The sequence below is a fragment of the Eriocheir sinensis genome, unplaced genomic scaffold (genome assembly GCF_024679095.1).
Source record: "Eriocheir sinensis breed Jianghai 21 unplaced genomic scaffold, ASM2467909v1 Scaffold232, whole genome shotgun sequence".
Classification (NCBI taxonomy): domain Eukaryota; kingdom Metazoa; phylum Arthropoda; class Malacostraca; order Decapoda; family Varunidae; genus Eriocheir; species Eriocheir sinensis.
In genome coordinates, this window is record NW_026111535.1 from 386,034 (window position 1) to 397,500 (window position 11,467).

General features: G+C 45.7%; 1 protein-coding gene across 12 annotated transcripts in view; it reads left to right on the forward strand.

The window, feature by feature from the left end:
* The window catches only part of LOC126991052 (uncharacterized), a 79,652-nt gene that overhangs the window by 63,208 nt on the left and 4,977 nt on the right, over positions 1 to 11,467 (forward strand). For 6 of the 12 annotated variants that reach the window (XM_050849748.1, XM_050849747.1, XM_050849743.1 and 3 more), the window contains 2 exons: positions 10,073 to 10,182; positions 10,801 to 11,001. The exons of 3 other annotated variants lie outside the window; for them this stretch is intronic. In XM_050849748.1, the coding sequence (XP_050705705.1) occupies positions 10,073 to 10,182; positions 10,801 to 11,001 (311 nt within the window). Of the gene's footprint in view, positions 1 to 5,568; positions 5,598 to 10,072; positions 10,183 to 10,742; positions 11,002 to 11,467 lie in introns of those variants that run through there. 3 more of the 12 variants (XR_007745075.1, XR_007745072.1, XR_007745071.1) reach the window with 2 other exon arrangements.

Below are 11,467 nucleotides of genomic sequence, written 5' to 3' on the forward strand. Positions count from 1 at the left end.
AAATAAGGGGTAAATGGGGTCAGTAAATTGCGGGGTAATAATTAAAGAGGGCCCGGGTTAACGGTAATGGGGGGGGGGCTATTGGGAGTAGGTGAAACTCGAAAAAAGGTCATGTGAGGTGTCGAATACTGGGTAAAAGGGGTCAGCAAATTGCGTGGTGATAATCAGAGGGGGGAGGGGGCTAGGGTAAGGGGGGGGGTATTGGGAGTAGGTGGAATTCGTAATTAGGTCATGTTTGGTGTTGAATAGGGAGTAAATGGGGTCAGTAAATTGCGTGGTGATAATTAAATGGGGCGAGGGTGAAAAGTAATGGGTGGGGGGGCAAATGGGAGTAGGTGAAATTCGGAAATAGGTCATCTGAGGTGTCGAATAGGGAATAAATCGGGACAGTAATTTGCGTGGTGATAATTAAAGGGGGATGAGGTTGATGGTAACGGGGGGGTTAATTGGAGTAGGTGGAATACGGAAATGGCATAATTTTATTTTTTTATATAAAAATAGCCTAATAAAATACATCGTAAAATGACAATAACTCCATTACCGTTCTTCGTAAAGCAATTCTAAAAGTACCATTTAAATCGGCGAACGTTTATGCATGGTGTAGGTGCCCATTTCAAAGTTCATACTAAAAACTAAGCGATAAAATTCATCTTTTCTTGTTTTTCGCAAATGGGACCATACCCCCAAACACCGTTAATTTTGCCTGGGGCGCTGCTTTCAGGCCATGAACGGGTTCCTCATCATTTTCTACATAAGATGAGATGCCTCTGGGAAATAGAAAAAGGAATAAAAGCGGGTTTTTTTCTATAAACCGAACATTCTTTATACTTTTATGCAAATATATCCGTTAGTTTTTATCTTAGAGCAATTCTGAGTGTACCATTCGATTCGTTGGAGTTTTCTGCATCGATTAGGTACCCTTTGCAAAGTTCAGAGTAAATACTAAGCGAGAAATATCACATTTTCCGTATATTTCGACACAACACCATAACTTATGAATTGCTGTTTCCTTACTCGAGTTAGGTTAGTGTAAGAAAACAGCAATTCATAAGATTGGGTGTTGTGTGATGGGTCAAAAGAAGAAGAGGAGGAAGACCTTCCTCCGCGATACAGTGGTTACCGTGAATAGCTCCGTTATAAGGCCTTTAGAAGAGAAAAAAGATATAGATGCTAGAATTTGGAGATAGGTTATATGGGGTGTCGAGTAGGGGGTTAATGGGGTCAGTAAATTGCGTGGCGATAATTACAAGGGGCGGGAGTTCGTGATAATGGTGGGAGGGGGCTAATGGGAATAGGTGTATTTCGTAATTAGGTCATGTTCGGTATCGAATAACTGGTAAATGGGGTCAGTAAATTGCGTGGTAATAATTAAAGAGGGCGGGGGTTAACGGTAATGGGGGGGGCTAATGGGAGTACGTGAAACTCTAAAAAAGGTCATGTGAGATGTCGAATACTGGGTAGAAGGGGTCAATAAATTGCGTGGTGATAATCAGAGGGGGCTGGAGGTAAGGGTAAGGGTTAGAGGCTATTGGGAGTAGGTGGAATTCGTAATTAGGTCTTGTTCGGTGTCGAATAGGGAGTAAATGGGGTCAGTAACTTGCGTGGTGATAATTAAAGGGGGCGGGGGTGAGAAGTAATGGGGGGGGGGCTAATGGGAGTAGGTGAAATTCGGATATAGGTCATATGAGGTGTCGAATAGGGAATAAATCGGGTCAGTAGTTTGCGTGGTGATAATTAAAGGGGGATGAGGTTGATGGTAACGGGGGGGGGCTAATGGGATTAGGTGGAATACGGAAATGGCTTCTATTTATTTTTCTATATATAAATAGCCTAATAAAATACATCGTAAAATAACAATAACTTTATTACCGTTCTTCGTAAAGCAATTCTAAAAGTACCATTTGAATCGGAGGACGTTTATGCATGGGGTAGGTGCCCATTTCAAAATGCACACTAAAAACTAAGCGATAAAACTCAACTTTTTTTGTTTTCCCATAGGGGACCATACCCCCAAACACCGTTAATTTTGCCCTGAGCGTTGCTTTCAGGCCATGAACGGCTTCCTCATCCTTTTCTACATAAGATGAAATGCCTCTGGGAAATAGAAAAAGGAATAAAAACGGTTTATTTCTGTAAATCAAAAAAATCCCCGAACATTCCTGATAGTTATATGCAAATATATCCGTTAGTTTTTATCTAAAAGCAATTCTGAGTGTACCATTCGATTCGTCGGAGTTTTCAGCATCGATTAGGTAGCGTTTGCAAAGTTCAGAGTAAAAACTAAGCGAGAAATATCACATTTTCCATACACACCGACACAACACCCATACTTATGAATTGCTGTTCCCTTACCTTTACCTAACTCGATTTCACGAGTTAGGTTAGAGTACGAAAACAGCAATTCATAAGGTTGGGTGTTGTGGGATGGGTCAAAAGAAGAAGAGGAAGAAGAACTTGCTCCGCAATGCAGTGGTTACTGTGCATAGCTCCGTTATAAGGCCTCAAGAAGAGGAAGAAGGTCTAGATTTTAGAATTCGGAAAGAGGTCATATGGGGTGTCGAGTAGGGGGTTAATGGGGTCAGTAAATTGCGTGGTGATAATTAGAGAGGCCGGAGGTTCATGATAATGTGGGATGGCTAATGGGAGTAATTGGAATTCGTAATTAGGTCATGTTCGGTATCGAATAAGGTGTAAATGGGGTCAATAAATTGCGTGGTGATAATTAAAGGGGGCGGGGGTGAAAAGTAATTTGGGGGGGCTAATGGGAATAGGTGGAATTCGAAAATATGTCATGTCAGGTGTCGAAATGGGATTAAATCGGGTCAGTAATTTACGTGGTGATAATCAGAGGGGGCGGGGGGTTAGGGTAAGGTTGGGGCTATTGGGAGTAGGTTGAATTCGTAATTAGTTTATGTTCGGTGTCGAATAGTGAGTAAATGGGGTCAGTAAATTGCGTGGTGATAATTAAAGGGGCGGGGGTAAAAAGTAATGGGTGTGGGGGGCTAATGGGGATAGGTGGAATTCGAAAATAGGTCATGTCAGGTGTCGAATAGGGAATAAGTCGGGTCAGTAGTTTACGTGGTGATAATCAAAGGGGGATGAGGTTGATGGTAATCGTAGGGCTAATGGGAGTAGGTGGAATACGGAAATGACTTCATTTTATTTTTTTATATATAAATAACCTAAAGAAATACATCGTAAAATGACAATAACTCCATTAGCGTTCATCGTAAAGCAATTCTGAAAGTACCATTCGATTCGGCGGACGTTTCTGCATGGGGTAGGTGCCCATTTCAAAGTTCATACTAAAAGCTAAGCGATAAAATTCATCTTTTCTTGTTTTTCGCAAAGGGGACCATACCCCCAAACACCGTTAATTTTGCCTGTGGCGTTGATATCAGGCCATGAACGGCTTCCTCATCCTTTTCTACATAAGATGAAATGTCTCTGGGAAATAGAAAAAGGAATAAAAGCGGTTTTTTCTGTAAATCAACTACTACTACTACGTACTACTACTACTACTATATACTACTACAGGTGTTATAAAGTAAAAACAGATGTCATTATGTTCAAAAAGTAATTTATTATGACCTTTACATATCCATGCATTGACTTCAAGTTTATAATATATTATTCGAGGTCAAGGTTGATGTGTGTAGTTTTCATGTAGGGACAAGCTGGCTAAGTACAGCTTGACCACTGACCCCCAAGATGAGCTGACGCGCAGGAATAGTTATACGTCTACCCTCGTAAGACAGCATTTTTGAGGATATCAGTGCATTCAGTCAGTCAGTTATTCAGTCAGCCAGTCAGTGACAGTCAGTCCATCCGTTAAGAAAGTCAGTCAGTCTCTCACACACACACACACACACACACACACATACACACACACACACACACACACAGAGAGAGAGAGAGAGAGAGAGAGAGAGAGAGAGAGAGAGAGAGAGAGAGAGAGAGAGAGAGAGAGAGAGAGTTATAGAAGCCATGAAGAGTTTTCTGGCAAAGATGTGGTGTGCAAGAAATAGGGAATTGGAAGATTTGTAATGGATACTGCTTGTGTTGTTTTGTTTATTACAGGTTGTGCCGATACGAGGGCCTGACTCTCCAACGGGTCACCTGTACAGCAAGAGCAAGAGCAAGACAGTCAGCCCGCCTCGGCACCTCAGCCCGCCCCAAAGCTCCCTCCATGGCCTCCTGCAGGGCTTGAGGTGGTCAGGCTCCCCACACTGCTGCCCCACGCAGTGCCAGGGCAGTGCCACACCTGTAATCTGCGGCGCCATGCCCGGTCTGAGGGCGCCGCTGGACTGTGAGTGTTTGACCTTATTTTCTAGCTACTATTTGACCATCGCAGGAATTATTACACGTTTCATTAGTCTTAATTAATGAATGAGTGACTCAAGTCATTGTTTTTACTCTGGGCTGCCGCACATAACCTATTCCCAAAGCTTAAAAAGTGCGTCAATCAGGCCTTCACGAGTGTTTTACATGTTCAAGGTGCAGAGGAAGGGTCAAACTGCATCCAGGCTCACTAATATACCCATGCAAGTGACCCAGACTCCTAGGAAATCACATCAACACAAAACAAATTACTACAGAATCATACCCAACTCACCGAATTCATCCAAAATCACACCCAACACACTCAATTGCTCCAGTGCTAACAACTGCAATATAAATGAGTGATTTTTTTTCTTCTATTTTTCTCTCTATCTTTTGCCGTTTCTGTGTGTGTGTGTGTGTGTGTGTGTGTGTGTGTGTGTGTGTGTGTGTGTGTAAGGTTAGATTAGGTTAGGTTAGGTAAGGTTTGGTAAGGTTAGATTAAGTTAGGCAGGGGTAGATTAGGTTTGCTAAGGTTTTGCAAGGTCATTTTAGGTTAGGTAAGGTTGGATTAGGTTAGGTAAGGTTAGATTAGGTTAGATAAGGTTAGATAAGGTTTGGTAAGGTTAGATTAGGTTATGCAAGGTTAGATTAGGTTAGATTAGGTTAGGTAAGGTTAGATTAGGTTAGGTAAGGTTAGATTAGGTTTGGTAAGGTTAGATTAGGTTAGGTAGGGTTATATTAGGTTTGGTAAGGTTAGATTAGGTTTGGTAGGGTTAGATAAGGTTTGGTAAGGTTACATTAGGTTAGGTAAAGTTAGATTAGGTTAGATAAGGTTAGATTAGGTTAGGTAAGGTTAGATTAGGTTAGGTAAGGTTAGATTAGGTTAGGTAAGGTTAGATTAGGTTATGTAAGGTTAGATGAGGTTTGCTAAGGTTAGATTAGGTTAGGTAGTGTTAGATTAGGTTTGGTAAGGTTAGATTAGGTTTGGTAAGGTTAGATTAGGTTTGGTAAGGTTAGATAAGGTTTGGTAATCCAAATCACCATTCTGCAGGGAGTTGCCGGAGCCAATGATGCCGTCGGACATAACAATAATAATAATAATAATAATAATAATAATAATAATAATAATAATAATAATAATCATCCAAATGACCATTCTGCAGGGAGTTGCCGGAGCCAGTGATGCCGTCGGACATAACAATAATAATAATAATAATAATAATAATCAAAATGACCGTTCTGCAGGGAGTTGCCGGAGCCAGTGTTGACATCGGACATGATGCCACATTTTGAGGACGTAGCGATCATTCCTTACCCCGGGGAGCGCGCCGAGGCCATGCGCCAGCTGATCAACCGCCTGCCAACCGCCAATCGCCTGCTGCTACAATTCATGTTCAAGCATATGGGACACATCATTGCAAGGGTAACTAGGTATTTTCTTTATGGTACTTATTTATTTGCTTTTATATTTATTTATTTTTTTTCTTTGTCTCTCTCTCTCTCTCTCTCTCTCTCTCTCTCTCTCTCTCTCTCTCTCTCTCTCTCTCTCTCTCTCTCTCTCTCTCTCTCTCTCTCTCACCACTTCAGTAATCCTCTTCCATAGACTTCACAATCTCTTGACGGGAAACGGGGCGCGGGGCCGATTCGCAGGGGGCCGATTTTCAAAAATTTAAAATTTAAATATTTTCAAAACCAAAGCAGCTAGCGACCTGAAACTAAAACAGGCACCTCCCTTAGGCATATATGAGTCTCCATGAGCAGCGGTATCAAAAAATTCAAAGTCGTTCCATAATAAAATCCAGATTAATTGTTTTTTATATAAGTATAACAAAACTTAAAAAGGCTATAAAATCCTCAGATTTTACGCTAGATGCACAAACATCACCAAATGCAGAGATAATCACTTATATTTTCAGAATCAATAGCAATATTTAGCATATCTTATAAGTTTTTGCCCGAAATAGCTACTTATTTTTTTTATTTAGTGCAATTTTTTACGTAAGTTTTTAACATCTAATAAATCACTTAATTTTCACATTAGAAACTTAATACTTGAGGAAAGCATGCAGAAACATCTTAATTTTACTCAACAAAAGCAAAATATTCATTTTTCTATATACAATCACAACTTATTTTGGTTGAATTCCGATGTCACTATTGCCGCAGCACGTCTTGCCGGCTATCTGGCCCTCGTCCCTGAACAATCACTTTAGCCTTTTGGCCTATGACTTGTGGGCCCCGGTCAGTTTCCTGGACTTGTACACGTCCCTGTTCCTCGCCGTCTCCTTCCTGCCCTCCTCGATACTGCTCCTCTTCCTGCCGGTCGGCTGCTTCAAGGCCTTGTTCTTCCTCGCTTCTGAGGTCACGTCCTTGGAGAAATTAGCACCGAAACAGTTGAAGAGGGACCTGCTGATGTGCGGCAAGATGGTGTTGGCCAGGTTGTGCCCCTCCTGGCACCTGTACCCCTGCAAGGTCGGGTCTGAGGCCGCCAGGAACTCCAGGAGGTGCCTGAACCCGTCCCTGTGGCGCATGGCAAGGAGAGGAACCTCAACCTGCGCTCCTTCTTGTCCTCCCTGCATCAGGGAGTCCCACAGCGACATCCTGAAGGACGCCATGTGGGCCATTGGGAGATGGCCGCTTCAGGACCGGCCCGTCTCCAGCTCTCCCCTGTCGACCAGCTCGACCAGGGCGTCGAACATCACAGAGGGCGGGTCGCCCCTCTCGAGCTCCACGGTATTCTTCATCTCCTCCTGCTGGGCAAGCTCCTGCTTGCAGCACTCGGCCACAGAGGAGTTGGCCTGGACCTTCCTGGCCAGGTAGCCGGCGTAGTTGCCGACCACGGCGAGGAGCAACTCGTCCGTCGGCGGGTCCGGCTGGTCGTCGGCCAGCTCCCTGGCAAGCTGGGCCAAGATCACCTCGTCGTCCTCCTTCTCCTCTGCCTTGGCCCGGTCCAGGTCGGCCTGCACGTCCCCGGGGAAGAACCCGACGAGCTTCAGCAAATGCAGGCGCTGGGCCAACCTGTTGCTCACCATGAAGTTCTGCACGCTCGTCCAGTAGTTGGCGCCGCACATGGTGCGGCGCGCCGAAAGAGTGCTCAGTCGGGTCAGAGTTGGCCTTCCCCATGCACACATACTCGACCCCGGGATCTTGCGGAGGATGATGTCCCTGCAGGAGGCGGGCAGGGCATTGCACGTGATGTGCAGAGCCGAGGCGGTGGGTGTCGGCAGCCTGCCGATCTTTGTCCCCCTCTTCTTCTTCTCCTTGCCGGCCCAAACCTGGAACATTTTATAAAATAAAAAATAAATAGAATTGAACAAGCTTGCTGTCGATTCAATTTAATTTAATCAACTAAAGTGTGGTTAGGTACCTTGCAAATCTCGCCAATCTCCTGGAGGAACTTCCACTCGATCCACTGCCTTCTGTGTCTTCTTGTATCGTCCTCTGGATCCTTGCAGTTGTGGGGAAGGGTACAGAGACGATGACTAACTCTCGGTCCTTTACTTGGAGAGTAAACAGAGGCAGGACAGCGATAATCCTTTACAGAGGGGAAGTGCCCAGCTGACTGCGTGCCTAAGGCGAGTTAGGCGACGCGGGAACTGAGCTGAGTTGCCATGTAGGCACTAACTAAACGTACATTTCTTGTTTCCTAATACGTAAAACTGTGGACTTCACTATCCTACAGTTATCATTCATTTTACGTAAAGATTTCAACCTAAAGTTACGCAAATTTGCCATTTTTTACACAACGTTTTCAAAGTGCACGCATGGTGCTATTTTATATAAGTTACCTTGAATCCTCGACCAAATCACTCTAGAGACACTCCTGCCTGCTTGTATGCACTAAAACTTGAAGATTTCGTCCTGTTTCCACTTAAATTCGGAGTAAGAACGCAGAGTGTGTTTGAGTTGTCGCAGTGAAAGTCGCCATAACAATCGGCCCCTTACGCGAAGCCAGCGCGCCAAGACTGAAGAGATTTCCCGTCAACTAGTTGTGAAGTCTATGCCTCTTCCTCCCTTCGTTTTACCAGTCTCATCACCGTTTTTCATCACCATTTTTCACCACCACCACCATGTCTCTGACCCTTTAACACCATCCTTACCCCCCTCCTCCTCCTCCTCCTCCTCCTCCTCCTCCTCCTCTTCTTCCAAACCACCACCACCATCACCACCAAATCTCAACTCCATCACCCTTTTATCACCACTTTATCACCACTCAACACCAGTCGGTGGCGCCGTTTCAGGAGGTACTTTAGAGAGAAATCGAGTGCGTGCGTGCGTGCGTTCCGTGACCCCGGCCTTGTCCACGGTCCCTGTAAATACCTGTATATAACCTGTTCACCTAAGACAGACAACCCCCGGGGGCTCCCCTGTGGTCGGCCCCTCTCCCCCCGCCGTGGCCATCACCAGGGGCATTGAATTCTTTGTTAGTTTTGTACCCGTATCTCGTGACCTCCAGTGCCCCGCGTGGTGGCTTCGGCGGGGCGGTAACGGGGCGCGGCGAGGCGGGGCGGGAAGGGGTGACCCAAGACCCATATTCGTAACGTCTTGGGAAACGTATAGTGAACCCCCGAGACGCTTAAGAATGCCCCGCCCACTCCCTCCCCCGCCCCCCAGAGCAGCCTCCCGGCGTCAGGAAGGCTGGCAGCGAGCGGAGCGCTTTGTTGAGTTTCGTGGTTACGTCTTAGAAAAGAATCATTTGTTTTGTACATGTTGATGCCGATAACTCCTGATAAGACCCCGCGCTCCAAGTTACTGTAGCGGGAGGGAAGGCAGACTCAAGCCCGAATTTATAAACGTCTCGGGGCCTCAGATCGCTTGCTGGAAAAGACTACAGTAGAAGTTGCTCTGGGATTTTCATGGACTGTTTTGTGACCCTGGTCATAGCTTGACACGACCTATACGCCTTCAACGGTAAAGTCATCCAAGAAAACCCGGTCAATCTTCCCTGTGCCTGTTCGAAAAGCCTCTCGTGGAAGGTGCTCTGGGCTTTTCATTGACTGTTTTGTGACCCCGGTGATAGCTTGACATGAAAAATTACCCTATATTTAACCATCATTTTCTCAGATTAAAACTAGCTCTAACTCACTCTACCATACACTAAAATGTAAGCCAACAATCCCTCTCTCTAATCCACCCACCCCAGACTCTCTACCCTCCCTCACTTTAGAGCTATCTCACTTTTTCTCAGACAGTGTCACTCACCCACTGATTTTAGACCTATTTAGCCTATCTTTAACCCTCATTTTCTCACATTATTAACACGAACTCTGCACCTTGAACGGGAAACACAACCCCCGTGAAGACCCGGTTAATCTCCTCCGTGGCCTTGAAAAACAGTCGTAATTGAAGCCCGAGACGTTTAGGAATGCGACCCTCAGAGCAGTGTCACCATGGAGGTTGAATTGGTGGAGGTGACATCAGCCCAATTAAGTGAATCCGCCAAAGCTGTCATTTTTACGGCCAGGTGTCAGGTCTCAAGTCAGGCTCACCCACCCCCATCTTTTGGCCGTAAATTTGACAGTTCGTCGGCCTCACCTCAAGGAAGGGGGTTTGCGGGCCCGCCAATCCTACCTCCATGGTGTGAGGTTATCAGCGGCGTCAGCACATCGTTCATTCTTACATTTTCCTGCCGAGATGTTTTAGCGTCACCAGCGGCACATCTCTCCTCGGCCAAGACAGTAACGATTCCTCATAATAAGCTTTTCTATGGTAACTTGTACATAGCGAGACAGCCTCACCCTCCCCTCAGCGTTCAGACCCGGGGCGACACTTCGACAACCCGCCACTCAACCACCACACAGCCGCGCTCAGCCACAACCCAGCAACCACAGCCACGGAGAGTGTTTGGAGAGTTCTTGGGTGAGTTTGGGGTGCTTTGAAGGGTCAGCGCGCCCATTGATGAGGTGGTGGTGCGCTGAGGGGCTGTTTTGCAGGGGGCCGGCGGCGAGGCTGCTACCACAGTACGCCCCGGGCCACGTCACACACACACACACACACACACACACACACACACACACACACACACACACAGCCGTAAGTTCATTAATGTACCCTTATCTTGTACAGAGTAAACAACAACGACAACAACCATTTTCAACTTAATTTCTTAGATGTGTAATAATTATATAAAAAATCTGCACAGTGAATTTGTCCCCGTGTGTGTGTGTGTGTGTGTGTGTGTGTGTGTGTGTGTGTGTGTGTGTGTGTGTGTGTGTGTGTGTGTGTGTGTTCATCTCTCACACATATCACCACACAAAAGGTATGTCCACGTATCTATATAATCTATGTAAACCCCTTGATATATACATTCACTCAGTCACTATAGGCCATAATGCATATAAACACCCCTATCAGTAACCAACTAACTACCATCAACCTCACAACTTGTTAACTACCCAGCCTTGTTACGTGATGAACAGCATCTTGTCAGCCGTCCCAGCCTCTCGTCACCCTATCCCCGCTGGACTCTGGGTAAAGACGTGACCAACCCCCAGCCTCCAGCCTCTTCTCACACCTCCAAGCCTTTCCCCGCTGGACATTGCTTCGAGACGTGATGAACAACAACAGCCTCCAGCATCTGCCACACCTCCGAGCCTCTCTCCTCGTCATTTGCCCGGTGGACCCTGGACGAGGAGGACGTGAGGAAGAGGAGGTGAAGATGAAGACGAGGAATAAGTGGTGAGTGTTGGCTTATACTTATAATAGTGTTGGTATCAGTAGAAGTAGTAGTAGTATGTCAGACTTCTCTACGATTTGTTATGTAATATGCTATAATTACTACTACTACTACTACTACTACTACTGTTTAATGTGTGTTGTGATAATTATAAGTGGTGATTTTGGTGTTGAAAGAGAAGACAGGGAGGTGGGGGAGGGGGGGCGTAGATGCTTATTATACGGTGGTGTTGACTGGTGATATAACAAGCCAAGTGGTGGTGGTGGTGGTAGTGGAGGTGGTGATGGGTGGTGGTGATGAGATTGGTGTGTGTATAGGTAGGTGAGGTGTTGACTGGTGATATAACAAGCCAAGTGGTGGTGGTGGTGGAGGTGGTGATGGGTGGTGGTGATGAGATTGGTATTGACGGTGATGAGATTTGAACTAGAACATGTGGTGATGGTGGTGGTGGTGATGGTGGTGGTGGTG